Source organism: Fundulus heteroclitus, chromosome 7 (assembly GCF_011125445.2).
Source record: "Fundulus heteroclitus isolate FHET01 chromosome 7, MU-UCD_Fhet_4.1, whole genome shotgun sequence".
Lineage (NCBI taxonomy): Eukaryota > Metazoa > Chordata > Actinopteri > Cyprinodontiformes > Fundulidae > Fundulus > Fundulus heteroclitus.
This window is the reverse complement of record NC_046367.1, coordinates 5,175,013-5,197,032: the sequence shown is the minus strand read 5'-3', so window position 1 is coordinate 5,197,032 and position 22,020 is coordinate 5,175,013. Positions and strand designations below refer to the sequence as shown.

Genomic DNA, 22,020 nt, shown 5'->3' with positions numbered 1-22,020 from the left:
GTCCTGGGTACAATACTCGACGCCACACTGACCACCGATGCCATCTGCTTCCACATTCAGTAACCTACAGACCTGTAAATAAATAAAGAATAGAGAAAAGGAGGCAATAGGCAAGCCTCCTCTTTGGAGTTAATTAAACTGAGGTGACACCTTCAGGGTTGAAGATTCAACTGCTGAAACATCACATGTTCACTTTTTGTTTTACTCACTTTCTGTTTTGTTCCCTGTAATTGCAATTTAAATAACAGATCTTGTAATACCTTTTTTTTTTTTTTTCTTATTTACTCTTCCTCTTCCCATCCTGAGCCACATTGGACAATTATGTACCAAATGTTTTCTCCCAGCGAGCATAATCACAATCAGGTCTATAACAATTTAGTTTCATCACCTGTAATACTGAAGAGGACACACCTTTTAAGACCATTTCTTTGAATAATTCACCGCTGTTGTGGGTCCCTGTCATGATTTGGATTTGGTTATGGTTTTTGTTTGTTATTTGATCAACTACTTCACTCTCCTGCCTTAAGTTCAGTTTCTATTTTAGGTTCTGTCTTAGTGTTTGATTTTGTTTTAGGTTCTAAGTTTGTCCGGTCTGCTCAGACCATTTCTATCACCAGTCTAAACTCAGTTCACCTGCCAGCATTCTTTTGTCTTCCTGTCACTCCCCTTCACCAGTCACCATCCAATCGGCTTCAGTTTTACTCCCAAGCACTTCCCTGTTCCCGATTAGCTCCACCCATGTCACTAATTAGTTTCACTCCATTCACCTGATCAATCCCTTACTTATACCTGCCTCTGCCCCCTGCAATCTGCCACATCATTGTTTACTTCTGCCATGTCCATGGGTGAGTTTTTGCCAGCATTCCCTGTACTGTGTTTTTCCTCCCTTATCTGATTGCCTGCTTTTTTGCCTTGGACTGTTTTTTACCACAAGCTTTGTTTTTGTCCTGCCCTTCATTTTTGCCTGCCTGTCTTGGTTTCTGCTCACAACATCTGTTTTTGGAAAAATAAACCTTCTTAACCTAACCTTTGCTTGTCTGGTTGAATACTGGGTCCCTCTGTCTCTGGTTCCTGACAGAATGATGTGGCCATAACCAGACCCATCGCCAGACAAGTACGTTGTTTTTTTTTTCCTCTCCTCTTTTTCTTTTTTCCCACCATGTCCCGACCACAGGAAGATCAGGCTATATGGGAGAGGGTATTTGCTCAGGTGGAATTACTTCAAAGGCTGAGCAGAAAGCCTGAGAGGTTGGACACAGAGGCGATCCGGGCGGAGATCCCGTTCATCCTCCGTGAAGGACTTCATCCCCTGCCTATTCCCCGCCTGGTCCCTGCCTCACAACTTCGCCTAGCAGCGCCCAGCCGGGTTTCCCCTGTGCCACCCAGCAGTAGTCCAGCAGCTGCATCACACGCCACGGCCCAAGTCTGCGTGGGTGTGGAGCACGCTGCGCCGCCGGGCACAGAGGTTCTTGCCGCGCACGCCACGGCCCAAGTCTGCGTGGGTGCGCGCACTGGTGCTGCCTGTGCGGAGACGGTGCATGTCGGAGCATTGGGCACAGAGGTTCCTGTTGCACACGCCACGGCCCGAGTCTGCGTGGGTGTGTATGTTTCAAGACCTCTGGCCTTCGCTGATGTCCAGCCTCAGCCTGGGGCTTCTGACTCACCGGTGCTCCATGAGGGGGTCCAGGAGGACCTGCCTCTTCTCAAGCTCCATGAGGGGGTCCAGGAGGACCTGCCTCTTCTCAAGCTCCATGAGGGGGTCCAGGAGGACCTGCCTCTTCACAAGCCCCAAGAAGGGGTCCTGGAGGACCTGCCTTCAATTTCAGCCCCAGTGCCTGCTCCCCGCAGCTTAAAGACTGAGTCTCCAGTGCCTGCTCCCCGCAGCTTAAAGACTGAGTCTCCAGTGCCTGCTCCCCGCAGCTTAAAGACTGAGTCTCCAGTGCCAGCTCCTCGTAGCTTTAACGCACTGTCTCCAGTGCCAGCTCCTCGTAGCTTTAACGCACTGTCTCCAGTGCCAGCTCCTCGTAGCTTTAGAGCACTGTCTCCAGTGCCAGCTCCTCGTAGCTTTAGAGCACTGTCTCCAGTGCCAGCTCCTCGTAGCTTTAGAGCACTGTCTCCAGTGCCAGCTCCTCGTAGCTTTAGAGCACTGTCTCCAGTGCCAGCTCCTCGTAGCTTTAGAGCACTGTCTCCAGTGCCAGCTCCTCGTAGCTTTAACGCACTGTCTCCAGTGCCAGCTCCTCGTAGCTTTAACGCACTGTCTCCAGTGCCAGCTCCTCGTAGCTTTAGAGCACTGTCTCCAGTGCCAGCTCCTCGTAGCTTTAGAGCACTGTCTCCAGTGCCAGCTCCTCGTAGCTTTAGAGCACTGTCTCCAGTGCCAGCTCCTCGTAGCTTTAGAGCACTGTCTCCAGTGCCAGCTCCTCGTAGCTTTAGAGCACTGTCTCCAGTGCCAGCTCCTCGTAGCTTTAGAGCACTGTCCCCAGTGCCAGCTCCTCGTAGCTTTAGAGCAGTCGCCCGTAGCCAGGCTCAGCCCGAAGCCTGTAGCCAGGCCCTGCCCGAAGCCTGTAGTCAGGCCCTGCCCGAAGCCTGTAGTCAGGCCCTGCCCGAAGCCTGTAGTCAGGCCCTGCCCGAAGCCTGTAGTCAGGCGCCAGTTTCTGTTTTCTCCCTCTCCAGGCGAAGGCCTCCGAAAGCCCTGCTCCGCCGCCATTCCCCGGGACGTCCGCCGGAGAACCTGAGATGCCGGGGCCGTGCTCCGGGACGTCCGCCGGAGAACCTGACACGCCGGGGCCGTGCTCCGGGACGTCCACCGGAGAACCTGACACGCCGGGGCCATCCTCCAAGACGTCCGCCAGACTTTTTGTTCTTAGAGATTTTTTTATTTTTTTTTTTTTGAAACATTTTCGGTTTGTTTTTCACCCGTGCGCCCTGTTGGGTTTTTTTTTTTTTTTTTTTTTTTTTTGTTCTTGGTTTGTGTTTGGACATTTGTTTGATTCTAACCCTCCGTCCTGAAACCCCCTCCACCTGCCCGGTCCAGTCTGTTTTTTTTCTTTTGATTAAGGTCGTCTGGAATCCACCCTTGAGGGAGGGGCTCTGTCATGATTTGAATTTGGTTATGGTTTTTGTTTGTTATTTGATCCACTACTTCACTCTCCTGCCTTAAGTTCAGTTTCTATTTTAGGTTCTGTCTTAGTGTTTGATTTTGTTTTAGGTTCTAAGTTTATCCGGTCTGCTCAGACCATTTCTGTCACCAGTCTAAACTCAGTTCACCTGCCAGCATTCTTTTGTCTTCCTGTCACTCCCCTTCACCAGTCACCATCCAATCGGCTTCAGTTTTACTCCCAAGCACTTCCCTGTTCCCGATTAGCTCCACCCATGTCACTAATTAGTTTCACTCCATTCACCTGATCAATCCCTTACTTATACCTGCCTCTGCCCCCTGCAATCTGCCACATCATTGTTTGTTTCTGCCATGTCCATGGGTGAGTTTTTGCCAGCATTCCCTGTACTGTGTTTTTCCTCCCTTATCTGATTGCCTGCTTTTTTGCCTTGGACTGTTTTTTACCACAAGCTTTGTTTTTGTCCTGCCCTTCATTTTTGCCTGCCTGTCTTGGTTTCTGCTCACAACATCTGTTTTTGGAAAAATAAACCTTCTTAACCTAACCTTTGCTTGTCTGGTTGAATACTGGGTCCCTCTGTCTCTGGTTCCTGACAGGTCCCAGTCAAATTAAGACCCACTGCTGGGGTGTTAAGGGAGAATGTTTTATAACTCCATAAAAAAGGCATAATCCACTAAAGGCACAATCATGTGTGCCTTTAGTCAAATTGTCTAATTTAGAGAACATGTTTACATTAAAGAAATAGTTTTGGATCTGCCCTTTAATTTTTCCAAATCCTTTTTTGTTCCTGTTGATTTCTGTCGCTCTGCAAAGTTTAACTTCTGTAGTAAAACGATTTAAACCAGTAACATTCTTCATAAATTCTTAAACATCAGCAACTCCATCTGGGGATAACTGTAAAACTGATGCATGAGTAGAGCTAGGGCTGATAAAATCTATCTAATCAACTGGGTTGTACTTTTACCAAACATCTTTAAGTTCCATTTTAACTTTTAACTAATTATCAGAAGTTGTTAGCGAGCTTATTCCTGCTTTCCTTAGATCAACCAGATTTAAGTCTAGTGTATTATATTCAAACTAGGGCTTTCAAACTATTAAAATTTTAATTTAAATTAATCTCGTATTCTACCTTTTTATTTCTGAAAGTATAAAAGCTCATTTGGGAATTTTAATATGCACTTTTGCAATAAACCACACTAGTTAAAATTATGCTTAAAATATTTTTCTTTTTAGGCACTTTTCAGAACTGGAATGACAACATTCTGGTGCCATAAAATTATAAACTATAGCCAATAATGAGCTAAATCACAAATTATTACGCCCTGATGTTTACGCAATGTATAAACAAAATGTGTGAATAAATAAATATTTCATGCTGAAATATTTTTAACTCCTAAACACAGATATAAGTTTTATTGTTCATTTATTATTTACTCTCTTTCTCAAACACATATTCCTGAGAGGTCCCTTAGTTTGTCAATGCAGAGACAGAAGGTCTGCCCCTAGAGGGGAGGGCTGCTCACTGAGCAGCAGGCGGGACATATCAACTATCAGTGAACAATCCTCGGCTGTTTTCAGCGATGTTGGGGCTGTAGGTGTAGTAACAGATGACGCGCAAGGTTGGTGGGTGTTTCTAATGTGTTGTTCCTGGGGGTGTCACCAGGAACCGTTAACTCTCCGCCCAACAGTCCTCGCCATAAACATTCAGATGTTTACATCATGGTCAGTTTTGTTTATCATATCTATTGTCCTGTTTTAGGTTAAACTGTCCCTCTGAGGTTCGCCTCAGCTCAGTGTAAAAAGTCTCCCTTACACATATCCCATCCAGTTCCACTTCTCCCATATAATCTCCCCATATGCTGTTTGCCAAGTTAATACAGTTATAACATTACAATATAAAAGACCCTACTCTATTATTTTTACAGCTGTCATGAATCCATTGTCAAATACAAGCTTTGTGCATTAATAGTGTAACTGTATACTTTCCCCATGGCTCTGGTTAACTGTACTCCATAATTAGGCACCCAAATGACACAAAAACAAAAACCTTTATCCCCATTTTCAATCATTTGTAACAAGCCTGAGATATATTTTTTTAAATCATGTTAATATCTACGTGTTTAAATTTAATTTGGGCTAGACAAACTTTTAAATTATTAAATCTTAAGTCTTTTTCTCTTACAACCGTTTAGTTAAACCTTTTTTGTTTAATGGAAGTCTCCAAAGTGCGTTTGTTTTGAATACTGCAGTCATTCAGCGCAAATAAACACTTTTTGAAACCGTGGTTTTCTGGAATTTTAATCTGGATTATTTTCCAAAGACGAACAGAGCTTTCACACCAATAACACATACAACAAGACAATTAGACAAACAAAACACACACATTTCTTTCCATTTAACAGAATTTTTCACAGATCATGTTTGAAAAGTTTAGATTGCCGAAATATATTTTGCCGAAATATCATGCTTATTGGCCAACGCGCCTCTGTCACTCCACGGGGAGGTTTAGCTGGCAAAATTCCCCCGCACCGCCGTAACCGCTCAATTTACCGGCCGTCCGAGGCCTCGCCTCCGCAGAAACAAGGTTCAACATCTCACCACTCGCCTGTCATCTTTTATCTCATTACGTTTCACGGTTATTTCTAGTCATTTTCCCCCACTAGCCGAGAGAAGCATCTATCCGGTCCGTTACTAAAATGTTTCCCCTGCGAAACGCTGTGCTTCTTAAGTTCCGTTCCTTTTTTTTTTTTTTTTCTTTTCAATGGAACTGCCCCGACCAACTGCTGGTTGCACTCAGAACGCTCTGTTGCCCCACAAATACATCCCACAAATACATCGATCTGTCCTCCCATTGATATCCATGCTGCACAATTCTATTTATTTTCACCAATATCCTGATCAAATGCACCGTAAATCTCTTACGCTCCAGTTGCTATTCTCAGCTCTGTCATACGCACAAATCTACACACACAGACTTACACACAAAAACCCATTTGCGCACAGACATCAATCTCCGCGGATCCAAGCAGTCTCTCCCCCACTCACCCAAACAAAATGATCTCATTTCCACAGCCACAATATGTTGTACAAGACATGATGAAGACAACAATATCACACATACAGCTTGCGCGTAGTCCTCTGCGAGACGTCTCTCTTTTTTTATATACGAAACCTCCTTGTCTAACCGCCGTGTTTCTAAAAAACTCCCAAAGTGTTGCTCTGTGATTCCCCTTTAGATTTCCTGATTTATTAATGATAGCTTCCTGGAATTTTAGCTATTTTCTGTTTGTTAAGTATTCTTTTACCCATCTAGCTAAATGTTTAATTTTATCAGAGTGGGTCCTGCTGTTCAATATTATGTCTCGTGAAAACCCCACAGCAAATGGGGATCGCTCGCATTTTGGTGTTCTCCCCCAGTCAAGCACTCAACATTCAAACTGTTTTTTGCTAAAATAGTCTGTAATCGCTGATTGTGTGTTCAGCTGACAGCTCATTTTTTAAAATTTTTATCGTTATTCCCTGTCCGATTCTCGCTGGGTGTGTGTGTCCAGCTCACAGCTCAAACCGGTCTCCCTGTTTCTACGTCAGGTCACGGTTTCTTATAAAAAAAAATTCTACAACTCAAAGGACTTTTTCTTGTTGTGTTATCTGCACAACTTATGTTTTACTCTGTTCTTAGTTCTGTTATGTTATATCAGAACTTTATTACGTCTGTGATCGGAGCTTCGCAGAGTCACTCTGTTATCTCCGCATCCATTCAATGTGTATTGCCTGATCTCGCTCAACCTTTTATGTAGAATTCGAGATTTCTCAAGTTCTCGGGCCTCTAACCCAGCAAAAACACGGTTCCCCGTCAAGAACCGCAGTGAGCCGCACGCTCAAGAATCCCTTTAGATTTCTGAACTCACAGGACTTAATCTATTCTTAGTTCTGTCATTTTATGTCAGAACTATTTTTGCCTGGTCTCGTTCTTAATCCTTTTCTCTCTTTTTTCAAAATTCTCAATACATTTCTAAACCACACTTTTTCAAAACTGCTCCAAGGCACTCCAAAGAATTAATTCAGCAGACTTGGTACTACTAGGAGTTGGGACACATAATTTGGCCTATATTTCCAAGCCGAAAATGCAGATTTGATAAAAAGGTTCTGCTTACCTTGTTTTGTTGTGGCCACTGTGTCCCGTCTCCGTTTGACCCAGTCTGATGATGACCAATTCAGCCTGTCACCCCGACACCCCCGAATCCCGGACAAGCCCCCAAATGTTGAAGCCGTCTGCTTCCCCGGGTTCGTTAATTTGTGTGCAGGACTTTAAAATAATAACTCAGCCAATGGACGCAGAATTCCATTTCACCTTTGCAAAGGGAGAGATGCACCAGCCAGCCTCTGCGGGCAGCAACTCTGACTCTCTCTCCCGCTCAGGCTAGTTTTTTATTAAAGTTAGAACATAGATTATACAAGGTCACACAATGAATGACGCACACATCTTATTGCTATCTTACTCCCTAACAACTATTTTCTCTTGTTGTTTCCTCCTTCTGCATGTGAACTGGAGTTTCTGTTCTTTCCCACTGCCTAGGACTGGCGTTGAAACTCTCTCCTGATACTTTTGCTCGTAAAAAGCTAATTTAACCTTAATCTATTCACATTCTATTCTTCTAACAAACAGACAGGCCTCAAAGCAAATATATTGCATATTAAAAGCATGTTATACCTTCATAAATGTGTACTAAAAATGAATCAAAGTTAATACATTCCACACCCTCCACTTGCTTGTCCCCCTGCCTCTCAGCCACCATCACCCCGTAGATCAGGATGCTCCTTCACATGGTGTCACCCGCTGAGTCCGCTCTTCCCATTCTCCCCCAGGTCAGGTCCTCCACGCTCGCACAGTAATATCATTCACCTTCGGACTTCCTAGTCACATTTCACACTATACTAACATCCTACTCTCACCCACAGATGCGCGGTACCCCCAGAACTAAAGCACTAGGTGTGCTCCACTCTGTACCGCCCTAGCCTGAATAAACCTCTTAAACCATTCTCCACATGATCTGCATGTGGACCAAACACACATGACAGTGTTATGCCAGAAGCTGTTTAAATATGGTTATAATTATTATTATTAATTATAATTTGGTATTATAATTTAAGTAATAAGTCATTCAACTCAAAATTCCGCTATAACAAAATATAGTTCAAATGGCGGTGATGTTAGCTAAAAGCTTGTAATGATTTATACTACTAATGCATTAATTAATTAGCTGTTATGGACTAATTTATGCTAGAATAAATGATCTGGTCGGATTTAACCGACCAGATCAGTTATGATCTGGTCGGTTGCAATTAGAGTTTAAATCCTTATTCCTTATCACCAATCCAATGATAATGTCTCTGTATTAATATCAAATGTTAACTTCCAAAAGGAGGCAGCTCTGAATTCTGAATAACCATCAATCCAACTTTGAATTGGATTGAACACAAAACAATTTCTATTCCGCAGTTGTTTTTATTGAACCAAAAGCAATTCCCTGTTACAGTAATTCTCTGATTCAACAACCTTGGAAATCTTACTCACTACTAAAACTAAACATGCAAAATATATATGGAAATAAAAGATCAAAACAAAAAAAACAAATGGATTAAAATGAGCGGTTAGCGAATCTTAGTTCAACTCACAATTGTTTAACACCACCTTCAAAACATCGGCATTTGACGTAGCAGCATTGACAGACAGAACAGCTTTGAGAGTCCCACTGGACGCTTTGATGTCTTACAAAAGCTATTTCAGCTAAGCTACCTACAGTTCAGTCATACGCCACCCTCCCAAGATGGCGACTATGATGACGTATGATCTACCAATTTGCGTGATGCGTGAGGGGAGGTCCTAATGACGCAGCCACGCTTACGCTGATAGGGTAATACCTCGCTTCGAGAGGGCGCGGCTAACCGATGAGTTTAAAGAAAAACCGCAAACTAAGTCTCACACAAAGCGATCGCCTCATCTGATAAGGAGAGCAGAGAGAGAGAGAGGGAAAGATGGAAGAAAATGGGAAAAAGTTTACAGAAGGACCCACGACAGGTTCTTCATGGACCACAAATCAATCACAGCAAAAATCAATTGTAAAAGGCATGCACACACTCCGTCTTGGAGTAAAAAGCATTAACCTAAGTTCCTACACCTGCCCAGGCAATTCTGAAACACCCTGTGGGTGAAAAAGAAATAAAAGGGGAGAACCCCGTTACTTGTAGATCAGGGCTGTCCCGGCTGGGTCCGTGAGCGCTTTGAATAACGCGGCGTCCTGAATGCATCTCGACTGCGCGGTTGTAGGCAGAAGCGGGCAGCAGCTGGGACGGGATGAGGAGGCTCCTTCGTCTCTTCCTCCGGGCTTACAGTCGCTTTGTTGGCCAGACAAAGCGGGGTCCTCTTTAGATCACTGGGAGATAAGGCGGCTCTCAGTCTTTTGATCAGAGGGAATTAAAAGTACTTTTTAAAGTCGACCTCCTGCATCCGCAAAGCAGGGAATAAAGTTTGTTTAGAAAAATCTTGGTCCAGCGAGAAACTCGAGCACGTGGTGTGGGGGGGGGGGGGGAGTTTGGAGTAAAACAGCTGTGTTTCTTTTCAGGTTGGCGGTGTGCCAGGGAAGAAGGGAGATAGTCATGCGTGACCGCTGTTATGCCTTGATAAATAGTTGATCTCAGATTGGATCCTGAACAGTAAGGAAGAGGTGACAAAAATAATTCTGTCCTGCTGCAGACATGGCCGTAAGGACGGCCTCTATCCTCTCTCTCTCTCCTCCTGAGGGCTCTTTTTCCCAGCAGGAGGTCAGCTGTGACCACCTCCTTACAGACAAAAGCCACAGCCCCTCTTCTGCTCACCCTCTTCTCCTGACTCCAAGCTGCTGAGACACACACCTCCAAACCCTCTGAGGACCAGCACTCAAGGAGAGGGGGGAGCCATGTGACTGAAGGCCTCCGGGAACCATCGATGGGGCCTGGAAGAGGCCGCGAGCTAAGTGAGAATGAGCCTTTCTGAAAGAGGCTGCGAGCTAAGTGAGAATGAGCCTTTCTGAAACTCAGTTCCTCCCTGGCATAGGGAGAAACTGCCAGCCGATTCAAAGATAAGTCTCTCACTTCTGCTTAAAACAGATGCCGAAGTGAAGGAATCCGTCTATGCCAGCTTTGTTCTGTTTTCTCAGCGCACCACAGACGGAGCTGGTTCCAGGCAACGCAGAGCTGAAAAGCCGACACAGAATCAACGTCCCCATGCCGAGGAGAGATCTGCTCAAATTGGACTGCAACCCAGACCACGCCGTTAGCCACATGCTGCTGCAAGGCTAACGCTAGCCTGCCAAGAGCCAAGCGCTAGCCCGCTAGCGCTAGCCAACAACTTCCCTCCTTCAACGTTCTTCCCGTGAATGGCCAAAACGGGACCGAACTGACACGAAACAAAGGACAGAGGTTTGGGCAGCGGTCTGAGGGTGAAGTTAAAAAGGTTTATTGGGAAATGTTTGTAAACCGTGGTGTTTAGAACAATGGGCTAACCGGTAGGTCGCGCTAACCAAACATGCTATTAGCCTTGCTAACATCCGGTTTCGGACATTTGAAAAGGAGTTCGTTTTAAAGCATAAAGCGTAACTGTTCTGCTCCGCCATCCTCCGATGGTGTTATCTGCCTTATTCCCGCATCAATATGGTATATTAATGCCGGTTTTCAAGACAATTTTGATAACTATAGATTTTAACCAGGTTAGCGACGATCGCTGTAGTGCCCCCTAGCGGGCGGAGGTAAAATTGCATAAACAAAGGCAAGCGATTCTGAATTAAATGATTTTACAGGACAAAACGGTCCTCAGAATATTATTTCAACAAATAATGTTTTGTTTGACTTGGGCTTTGCATTGTGAATGGATTGAAATACATGGCAGATGTTTTTTTAACTCCATTCCATGTTTTTGTTAATCAGATCTGCGTTGAACCAGGATTCACTGAAGTATTCTGATTATGATCAACCACTTTTGTTTGTCTTTTGTTTGTTTTGCATGTAAATAGTTCCTTAGCTTAGCTTCTTTTTATCTTCATTTTGCTTAGTAGTTAAGTTAAGTTTCACTAGCCTACTAGAGAGGATTTATTAATCGAAATATTGTGTTATTCGGATAAACAGCATTACATAGTGATGTTCTCTGGATGTTCATTTTATTTCTGTTATTAAATTCTTGAACTTGAAAAGAAGTTGTCACTCATTTATTCTATGTGTGTGCAGGTTTTGCTGTTAAAAGATCGCTAGTGCTCGAATTCATCCCTTTCAACCATTGTCCTGATATCAGCTTAAGAGCTGATCATCACCAGAAAATACTTAACAGTTATTTATGAAACATTAAATAACTTTAAACAGTGTATAATTGCACAACACTGCAATAAATACATTTTCCCTAGTAACGTTATCTCTCCGCTCCGTTGTTAGGGCGGCAGCCATTTTTGGGCCGTGTTGCATGATGGGAGTTGGTGGCCATTTTGACCACATTGCATCATGGGAAATGCAGTCCGTCACGTCCCGAATTAATGCAGTTTCGTCACGTCTGAACTGGCATTACAACAGTTATACTTTAAATGCGTGTATTTCAGTGGCGGGCCGTGCATTTTACACCTAGGCCCTCAGTAGTGCTACGTCTGAATCAATCCAACCCTCAATAACTATTTTATAGCTATAAAACTTCTGCAGGTACAGCTGTGACACACATAAAAAAATCATAAAAAATAACCTGATAAAATTGTAATATTATTTAGGAATATAGCAACATTTTACTCACCAAAAATCCAGATTATTTGTACACAAAATCCATCCTCCTTTCTTTCCTCAAGAAGATTTCAATAACTCTGTTGTGCAGATTATCCACGCGTTTCAGTTCCATCAAGAAGTCCTTTTCTTTCGCCATCGAAGCGAATGCTGAAAGTCGAGCCTGCCCTGTCGTATTTCTGGCGTAAGTTTTAATTCGCTTAAGGGCTGAGAATGTCCGTTCAACAGAAGCAGTAGACACAGGGATGGTCACCGCCAAACACACAAATGTGTATAGCTGCCTCATGCTCTCATTCAGCTTTTTCTGCTGAAGGAAGTCAAGGAGATCAGTGGGAGATTTTCCTGCAAAATCATCCATGGCATACATTACAGTTAGTTCTGTTCTTAGCCGAGGCAGATCGAAAAGTGTTCCGTGGCTCTGTGCTAAGCTGGAAAAGGCTGCATGCGGGAAAATTTTCTGGTATTCCCGAAACTTCTGGGGGTCGAGGAGGGTGACAAAGATCAGCTTTTCGTGGTCTTGAAATCTGGTCTGTGTCTGGTAAATAATATTGTCCAGAATCCTGCCATGGACTTGGCGGTAGTGCACGTGAGGATCTTACTCTGGACCTCTTTGTGCGCTCGGAGCGCCCGCGGTGCATTCAGTAGCCTCGTAGATTTCCTCGTATCGGCTCCTCTCTCGCTTAACAGTGTCACAAAACTCTTTTTCCCTTGTCAGACAAAACTGTACATCCAGTTTTTTGTTCTGTAGTATTGAAAAAGCACATCAGAGTACTCAAAAATGTCATTAAATGTGTGAATCAAAAAACAAAACTCAAAATCATCCAGACGTGCTTTAAATCCATCAGCACAGCGCACAGAGTCCTCATCATACACGTCATGATGCTCCAGAATGTGATGAAACAGTTCCCTTTAGAGCATCTCTCTTCTCAAAGACTATATTGACCACTCTGGATGTGTACTGCCACCGTGTTGTTGCCACACGAGGGAAACGTCGTTGGCAGATTTCGTCCAGTTGTTGGGTGCGCCGAGGCGATCTAGAAAAAATGCAGCAAGGCCATTGAGGTGGGCGAAAAAGATCTTGCATTCTTTAAGCTTTGTGGCCCCTTGAGTCAACACTAAATTGAGCCGATGTGCATAGCAGTGTATGAATAAAGCCAATGGTGCTCTCTCCTTAATTTTAGCCTGCAACCCATTTAATCCAGAAGACATGACTGCTGCGCCATCAAAACACTGTGCCACAACAAACCGGATGATAAAACCTGCAATGTCGTCAGCTTGCTTCCCACTGGTAGCATCTTTAAATCTGACAAACCGCTCCTTGACACCTGTGTCCGTTACATAATGCAGAACCAGTGCGAGTTGCGCTGTGTTACTCGCGTCTGTTGTCTCCACCATAACAGAGACAAATGGTGCTTTATTAACTTCCCTTCTGATCTCTTCCCCCATCACTTCAGCAATAGCAGTGATCAGGTCGTTTTGTATTTTGCCCAACGTCCCGATAAACACTTTATTAGTGGACAGGTGGTAATGTAAATCCTTGCTTTCAGCAATGAGAGAAAGAAGCTCCACATAGTTTCCCCTGTTTTTGGATCCAGCGCTTTCATCGTGCCCTCGAAATGAAAGTTCCTGCTTGCCCAAAAAAATGACACAGTCTATCAGTCTTTTTAAGATTTCCCTATTTTTCTTCACCTTTTCGTTGTGGAGCTCCGTTTCCCTGCGCACTTGAACAGCTGTAGATCCACTCTGGTTTCCCCAAAAGTTTTGGAAAGCACCGTTGCTTGTAAGTGTCCGGTAGTGCTTTGATGCTTCATTGCTGCCTTGGTTAGGCAAGTCAAATTTACAAATCCAGTGTGGCTTCAAACACCATGTTGATCAGTGGCAAATAACAAGCACTCCCAGCAATACAATTTGCAGCGTTCCTCGGAGCCTGTGAGCCAGGAGTACCGCTCGTAGTTAGTGGACTGAAAGTGTCGGACAAATCCTTTTCCCGGTTGTGACAGGCTTGCTAGCTTCGGAGTTGCCCTACCTTGCTCAGCAATGTCCAGCTTTTCTTGAAAAGTCCGTCTTGAAAATGGCTTTGACAGTAAATCTCCAACCAAATCCATTTCTTCTCCTCCTTTATCCATTGTGGGTTGACAAAACAGCTATTAAATCAAAAACAACAATATATTTGCTGGTGCAGCTCGCTACAGGTGCAGTTTGCTAGCTCTGGCTAGTACACTCTTTGACTATCCAATCAAAGCGTGTGAATACGCTGACGTTTCCGTACGCCTGCTAAAGGGCCTTGGTGTCACCAACTCAAAATCTGATTGGTTGAAGCAACAGTTTGGTTGACATTTATTTTATACAACAGGGCCCGCAGAACTGAATGTGAAGGCCTCCAGGCAGATTTCTTTGACCCTGGCAACAAATAGTGGCTGAAATGTGATTGGTTAAATGCTTAAATATGAAAATACATGTCTGGAAGCAGCGCAACCAGGGGGCCAGCAATGAAAGGAAGCGGACAGACCATTTGGAAATATTTAATACGTATTCATGGACACAATATAATTAACATCAGTCTCTGATTCAGATATTTTTAGGCCAGCAGAGAAGGCCTTGCAGGCCCTGACGGCCCACCACTGGTGTATTTAAAGACCAAAACAGTAAAATTCTAGTTTTCTAAAGATGTACTACTCTGTAGATTTCCAGAAATGTATTTTATTTTAATCAAAAGCATTTCTACATATTTTAAAATGCTCATATGAGAAAAAAGGCAGTAGTTGAGCACCTATGAGCTTTACTAAGTCGTCATTGATTGATATTCAGGAAGGGGGTGTAGCATTGGGAGGAGACATAAAGTAGTTTTTTTAATCAGTTTAAGCTTGACCATGGATCATAACGAAAGGACTTCTTATTGAAAGCAGATGATACTTCTTATGCCTTAAGTGTACTCAAAGTTTATTTATATAGCACTTTTCAACAGTCCATATTGTGTACAAAGTGCTTTACAAGCTAAAATACAAACAAAAAGATGCTGAGATAAAATAGATAAAATATAAAAATGTATAAGAAAATCACAGGATAAAGAGAAAAAAAAAAACTAAAAAGTGCACAACAGCACAATTCAAAACAATTTTAAGAGCTATATTGTAATGATTTTCTACAGGTGAACCCAGTATTCAGCCAGACACTGAGTTAACGTTTTAAAGGTTTATTGCAGGACAGAATACTGGTGGACAAGGAAGGCAAACAGTGGCGGTCTTAATTAATGAGTCCAGGTGGATCAACACAAATGTCCAAATACAAACCAAGAATAAAAAACAACCCCAACAGGGCGAAAACAGTCTATAGAAAGAAAACCCAGAGACAGGCCCTGACTTGTTCAAAAGTCTGGCGGGCGTCCCGGAGGACGTCCCAGACGTGTCTGGCGGGCGTCCGGGAGGATGGCCCAGACATGTCAGGCTGTCTGGCGGGCGTCTGGGAGGACGGCCCCGACGTGTCAGGCCATCTGGTGGGCGTCCCGGAGGACGGCCCCGACGTGTCAGGTACTGTAGGAGAATCAACTCCAGGAAGGAGAAAGCTACAAGCTGCAGGACAAGAAGCGGCAGCAGAAACGGTCGACACTACTGACCGAGACTCAGTGACTGACTGCTGCTGGATTGGCTCATCCAAACTCCACGCTGAGTTCTTTGAGTCGTGGAGGGTTGTTCGGCGTTGGCGCCTCCGACGTCGGGACAATGTACCTTGCGTGGAAAGCAGAGCATCATGATGGGACGGAATCATAAGTGTAATGGTTATAAAAAAAGATTCAGAAAGTGAGAAAAAATTTTAGAAAGTATATTATAGTATTATCATTTGGAAATTTCATATTCTTTGATGCTTTTAGCACATGGAAGATGTATATTTGAAAGAACACCGTACTTAATGTCTCTAATGGAGTAAGGTTAATGGGAATCAGATGCACTGTTGATCGTGAGATCTGTGATTCTGTGATCGATTATTCCGGTCTGGCAACTCAAAAGCCACAAAATGATGCAGTTAAAACATGCATAGGTTAAAACCACTTTAAAATGCATTTTATGTAATGTTACTTTTGTAGCTATGGTTGTGTTTAGCATTTGAAGAGTGTTGCCTTTTCAGAATTTATGTTTTAAGCGTTTATTTGTAGATCTTGTGTCGACTGGTTAAGTCTGAACTGAAAAAGGGGAAGCGCGTTACTTCTGCTCGTTCATTGAGGCATTGGAAACGACAGAAGTAACACCGTGTCCGTGTCGGTTTTTTCATTATTCCCCTTTTCAGGTAAGAGTTTTGACTGTTACAAGTTTTACTAACTATATGTGTGTTTACTAAGTTTGGAAGGTGAGCAGGGAATGTTTGTAATGACTGGAACAGCTTGAGTAAATATGGCTTTGCTTAAAAAGTTATACATAGCTTAGCTTCCTGGTTAGCTGTGTTCCAGGTCATAGTTGCTGCCACTGTTGCGGGGCATAAATGTTTGGGTGCAATGTGGGGCATTCAAGGAGGATGCATGTTGTGATTTATGAGGACATTATATTGTTTTGATTAAAACAGAAATGTTAATGACTGTAATTTTTGTCAGAAAACAGTCCCAATTGACATGACTGATGTATTTTTCCAATGTAGCATATATACACATGGCCTGTATATGGTATTGTTGTCATATAATTTTGTGTAAATATGAAAATATGTACCAGTCTTACTGTGAGGCACAAGGACATTTTGAGTAGCTTACGTGCTGTATTTTTTTTCCTTGTTGTATTATTATTTCTTTATTTGTCCATGTAAATTGTTTTTTTAAAAATAACATTACGGCATTGGAAACGACAGAAGTAACACCGTGTCCGTGTCGGTTTTTTCTCTTTATTCCCCTTTTCAGGGGTGTAACTTAAGAGCCCCTGGCAACCCCCGCACCTCTACGTCAGTAGAGGGGAACAACAGCGGCTCAAGAAACAAATCTGGACAGAGGTCCTGTATCATGTCCTCGTCTACCTCCATATACAGCTCCGGTGAGTAACTGAAACAGCTCTCAACAGTGGTGTCCGAAACAATTAGTCTCCCTGAACGAAAATTCTGTGCTGGTGACGGGTTCATACTGGCCAGAACATACTGTAATGATTTTCTACGGGTGAACCTGGTATTCAGCCAGACGCTGAGTTAACGTTTTAAAGATTTATTCCAGGACAGAATACTGGTGGACAAGGAAGGCAAACAGTGGCGGTCTTAACTAATGAGTCCAGGTAGAGTTTAGCTTGGTTTGGTGGGAGTGCCAAGGCAGATGACGCAGGCAGCCAGAGAAGAGCCTGAGAACAGATGTGAACAGGCAGAGTGAAAACCAGGACTATGACTGTGACTCACATGAAAATGGCAGAACTGTGACATGCAGAGACAGGCAATTCTCAGTAGTAGAATCCAGCTAGCAGAGCACACATAATCTGAAGAGATGCAGGCACATCACAAGGGGCAGTCTGACAAGTTAAGAGAGTGAGGATTGAGACGTTCTGACAGGGAAGTGGCAGAGGAGGCAGGCTTAAATAGACAGGAGAACAAAGGAGGGCAGAGTAAGCTAATTAGCCAGAAGAGTCCTGACGTTGTGGCGAACTGTTAAAAGCTCAAATAAATATGCTGGAGCAATCTGATTTATAACTTTAAAAGCAAACAGCAGGACTTTAAAGTCTATTCTAAAGCGAACCAGTAAAGTATAACCGCAGTGCTGTGTGGGCATTCCTACTGTGTGGGTGTTCCTAATGCGCGTCATTATCGGATGTGACGCACAAACACGGACGTGACGTCACCCCCCATTATTTTATTTTTTTTCCCATTATTTATTTGTTTATTTTTATTAAACAAAGCATACATTGCAAAATCTTGCAGAGGTACACTAAAACTGGAAAACTGCAATAATGAAGGAAAGAATATAATAATAACGGATGACAATAGGGTGACCAAACGTCCGGCTTAAGGCCGGTGACAGTCCAGATTTTGAATGCCCCAAACGCATATTTGTCCTCAAAAAGGACACTAGGCTTTTAGAACTCCCTCCAGAACCTGGAAACAAATTGGGGATGAAGTCCATTGAGACATGAGACCAAGGGATAGACGGGATGGTTAGAGGTTGCAGCAATCTCGTAGGGGGTTGTGTATGCCAACACATCGTTTTTGATCTCTTTGGCAATGGTCCTCTGCCATAATTGAGCTGACAATTATGGCACTTCCAGTCCAGCTGTATGCCAGTCTGTCTCCTGATTAGTATGCTGTATCCTGGGCCTTCAACAGGGACCACACTGTATCGTCTATCCATGGTTTTTGGTTGGGAAACATTTTTTGTCTTTGTGGGTAAGACATCATTAGTGTAGAAGTGAATATAGGACAGAACAGATAATGTGTATATACAAATGATGTATAAACAAGCTCATGAAAATTTCAAACGGAAGCAATGTTATTTCAGGTTCATTGTTTCTCATTTAAAAAATTAGATGTGATGTTTTAAAGTTTGAAAGAAATATGCTTATATGAGAAACATGCTATAATTTAGTAACAAGAACAATACATAATGGGGCCTCCACCAATTAAAGGGCTCTTTGAACTGAACCAAAAACAGGCTGGGGTGGGAATTGGGGCAGGGTTGGGGGTGTTGCTTCATGTTGCTCTGTCAGGAATTTCAACAAAGAGACCATTTATCCTTTTGAATACAATGTCAGGTATAAAAACAGCAGAAGGCCAAGGATAAAACTGGGTAGTCCCTTGGAGCCAAACCAGTGTCTAGTATAGCCATGACCATGGGCAAGGTGTGTTCTCTTCACATCTGCGCGTAACATTTATAGTTTGTTTAGATTCTGAAAAACAAGTGGATTAGAATGCTGAAGTGTGATGCTAATGTATTTGTCTTCTCAGATCATTTTCTACGAGGAAAGAAACTTCCAAGGTCGCTCCTATGAGACCAGCAGTGACTGTGCCGACATCTCCTCCCACCTGAGCAGGTGTCATTCCTGCAGGGTGGAAAGTGGGTGCTTCATGGTTTATGACCGCACAAACTTCATGGGGAATCAGTTCTTTGTGAGGAGGGGAGAGTACTTTGACTATCAACGAATGGGCATGAGTGATTGCATCAGGTCTTGCCACATGATCCCCATGGTATGAAAGCTGACATATATAGAGAAACAGTAGAAAGTTAAGTAAGGTGATGCTTGAAAACAGATGTGATCAATGTGTCTTCATTTTGATTGACAGCACAGAGGCCAGTTCAGGATGAGGATCTATGAGAGGGAGGACTTCCGTGGTCAGATGTATGAGTTGATGGATGACTGTGACTCTATTGCGGACCCCTACCGTATGTCTGACTGCATGTCCTGTCATGTGATGGACGGCCACTGGCTGATGTATGAGCAGCCCCATTACAGAGGCAGAATGATGTACCTGAGGCCTGGAGAGTACAGGAGCTTCAGGGACATGGGAATGAGCGGCACAAGATTCATGAGCATGAGAAGGATCATGGATTCATGTTATTAGACCCTCACTGTTAAAACACAATCTTTCAAATAAAATTTAGATATTCTCTTTTAAATGAATTTCTACTTCAATTGAAACTTTTCAGAAATTACCTCACTGCAAGCTTTTATTATTTCAGCATTGTATAAACTAATAGGTTTGTGCAGGAAGACAGAAAAAAAAACAGTATTAGTTTGAGCTGATACAGACTTATGGCAAAAAAGGAAATTACCTTCTATTGGAATAATTGAATCATAATTTATCTACTTATATTACTCATCAGTGTACCATTGACAAAAAAATGTTTTTTTTTTTTCAAATTGCCTTTACATTTTAATACATATATTTTCAATACAAAACTTTGATTTAACTCTGATTTAACATCAGAAAAGGTTTAAAATTTTCATGACATACCATTTAATGTATAGGGTATGTGACCACACTACATCTGAAAGAAATAGCTGACATTACAGGAACTGTATGGTAGGAGTGTATAAAAGAGTCTTGTCTGCCAGTGCCATTGTACTATATAGTATGCATAGTACAGTATTTTGTTTTGTTAGAAGCATTTTGTTCTTCAAATTCAGTATATATAACAGCTATAATGTTGTGGGAGACGAGGGTTTTCCTTGCTGCCCCAGTAAAAATACTCAAATTGAACAAACAAACCACCTTTTGTTGTCATAGTTCATTTAGCCATATTCATAATCAGCAATTAAGTCTGTTCTACCATTTGACTAGGGCCATGTCTATATTTGAATTATAGGAGAATGTACAATGTCTTCCGTGTCAATGGTTAACAGTTTATCTCAGTTGCTTTGGTGCATTTCTCACATCACTATTAACATTTGCACAACCCAGTTTGCAGTTATTTCAACCTCCTCAACATTTAGTGATTTGTGTAGTTATAGGAGTTTCAGTTGTTTATATACAACTCTATCCTGTTTTAGAACATTATCACTTGCTTATGTGATGTCAGTCAAAATTAACTATATTTGTGAACGCTGAAGTCATTTCATATAAAATAATTATTCCTCATTTCATTGATCGAACCATCACATGCAAAAACGTTGAGCTAGATGTCAAAATCTGTCAAACACATTTTTTTTTAATTATAAATATTTTTTCCTGAATATGTCTCCTAAATTGAACAATTTCTCTTAGGTGAACATCAGCTTTCACTGATGAGAAGGGGTGTGTAAAGCTGTCATGATTTCGCCACTGTTGCCTGGTCTGATCCCTCATGTCACACACCTGTTCTAGCTCCGCCCGTTCCTCATCACTTCAGATCTGTTCCACCTGCTATCACTAGTATTTAACCAGCTCTAAGACCAGGCAACAGTGCCAATTTATTTCGATCCTTGTGTGAGACTTATCCCAGCGTTTATAATTCTGATTCCTGATCCTGACCTGTTTGCCTTTCGACCTCCGAGCCTGCTTACTCCCGTCTGATTCTGTTTGCCCGATCTGACCTCTGCCTGTCCTGACTACCCGCTGGATCTCTGCCCCGTGTATCGAACCTGGAACCGTGACCCGACTCCGTCCTGGATTATCCTTCGGTACCTCACTGGCTCTCTGATCTCCTGGCTCCGACCTTCGACCACGTCCCCGACTTCGGCTTCGCTCTACGGCTCATCCTGCTGACGTTTGCTCTCACGGTTCTGATCTCCTGCCTGTCCTCCGACCACCGAAACACCCGCCGCTGGGACTTCATGAGCGGCAACCGCCGCAGCGAATTGACGACCCGCCTGCTGGGACCCACTGGGACTGAACTGAACATTAAGACCAGGTTAGTGACCGACACGTTTGTGTGCAAACACCTTCAGATAAGCGTGGTCACTAACCTGCCGTCTCCTTCTGCAGAGGATCCCGCTGTAGACGCTGACGCCTCCCGCTCCGCACCTGATCTAAATAAACTGTTAAACTTGAACGGTTTGTCTGCCTTGAATTCTGGGTCCACCGGTTCTGAGCTTAACAAAAGCATTAGTTGCCACCAATGATAAGCCACTTATCCACAATCACTCAAAGCTGAATTCCATAAACCCCCAATTTAGACGCATATATGAACCAAGCAGGACATAGTGTGTGTCATTTATACAACACTGTGTCACAGAAATGGAAGGTCAGCCTTGTGGAAGATGGTTGAGAGTGTGGGGAGGGAAGAGGAGGGGACAAAACGGGAAAAGGAATAAGAGTACATAGGTGGTTTCCTGATTAAATCAGTACTATAATAATGGATAATGTTGTCAATCACTGAGTCACAATGGCTGGAGGCTCGTCAAAGGATGCAGCCGAGAACCACTGTAAATTCAATTATTAAAACATTTTGTGGGGTGAACAGATGTTTGTAAATGGACCGTAATTCAGCACTAAATCAGAACTGCACTACTGTCATTGTGTCATTCATGAAGCTTGCAGTGGGACAACAACTTGTCATTGTTTACATGTTTTCCTTTTAGACAGCTTTACTGCATCACATATTTAGTGTATTGTAGTGTACAGTAGTGTTACAGTAAAGATTTGCTATATTTACTGTAATTTTACTCTGGACGCCACAGAATTGCAGAGATGGAAGAGGCCCCCTTTTCACTCCGCAACAAGGGAAAGCCATTCGCACAATGGTGAT

At 43.1% G+C, this 22,020-nt stretch overlaps 1 protein-coding gene across 2 annotated transcripts; it reads left to right on the top strand.

The window, feature by feature from the left end:
* Positions 1–18,639: 18,639 nt before the first annotated feature.
* LOC105920786 (gamma-crystallin M3) lies at positions 18,640–19,470 on the top strand. 2 transcript variants are annotated; one of them, XM_012856421.3, is made up of 3 exons: positions 18,640–18,694; positions 18,801–19,040; positions 19,137–19,470. In XM_012856421.3, exons 1-3 carry the CDS (start codon positions 18,680–18,682, stop codon positions 19,413–19,415), a joined length of 534 nt encoding a protein of 177 aa, XP_012711875.1. In that variant the 5' UTR covers positions 18,640–18,679; the 3' UTR covers positions 19,416–19,470. The 2 variants fall into 2 exon arrangements, with proteins under 2 accessions (XP_012711875.1, XP_012711874.1); XM_012856420.3 differs by lacking the exon at positions 18,640–18,694 and having other exon boundaries at positions 18,783–19,040.
* The last annotated feature ends 2,550 nt before the right edge of the window (positions 19,471–22,020 follow it).

Coding starts and splice junctions, on each gene's coding strand:
- LOC105920786 (XM_012856420.3), top strand. CDS start 18,783: ATGTATTTGTCTTCTCAGATCATTTTCTACGAGGAAAGAAACTTCCAA. Junction 19,041..19,136: donor CTTGCCACATGATCCCCATG/GTATGAAAGCTG, acceptor TTTGATTGACAG/CACAGAGGCCAGTTCAGGAT.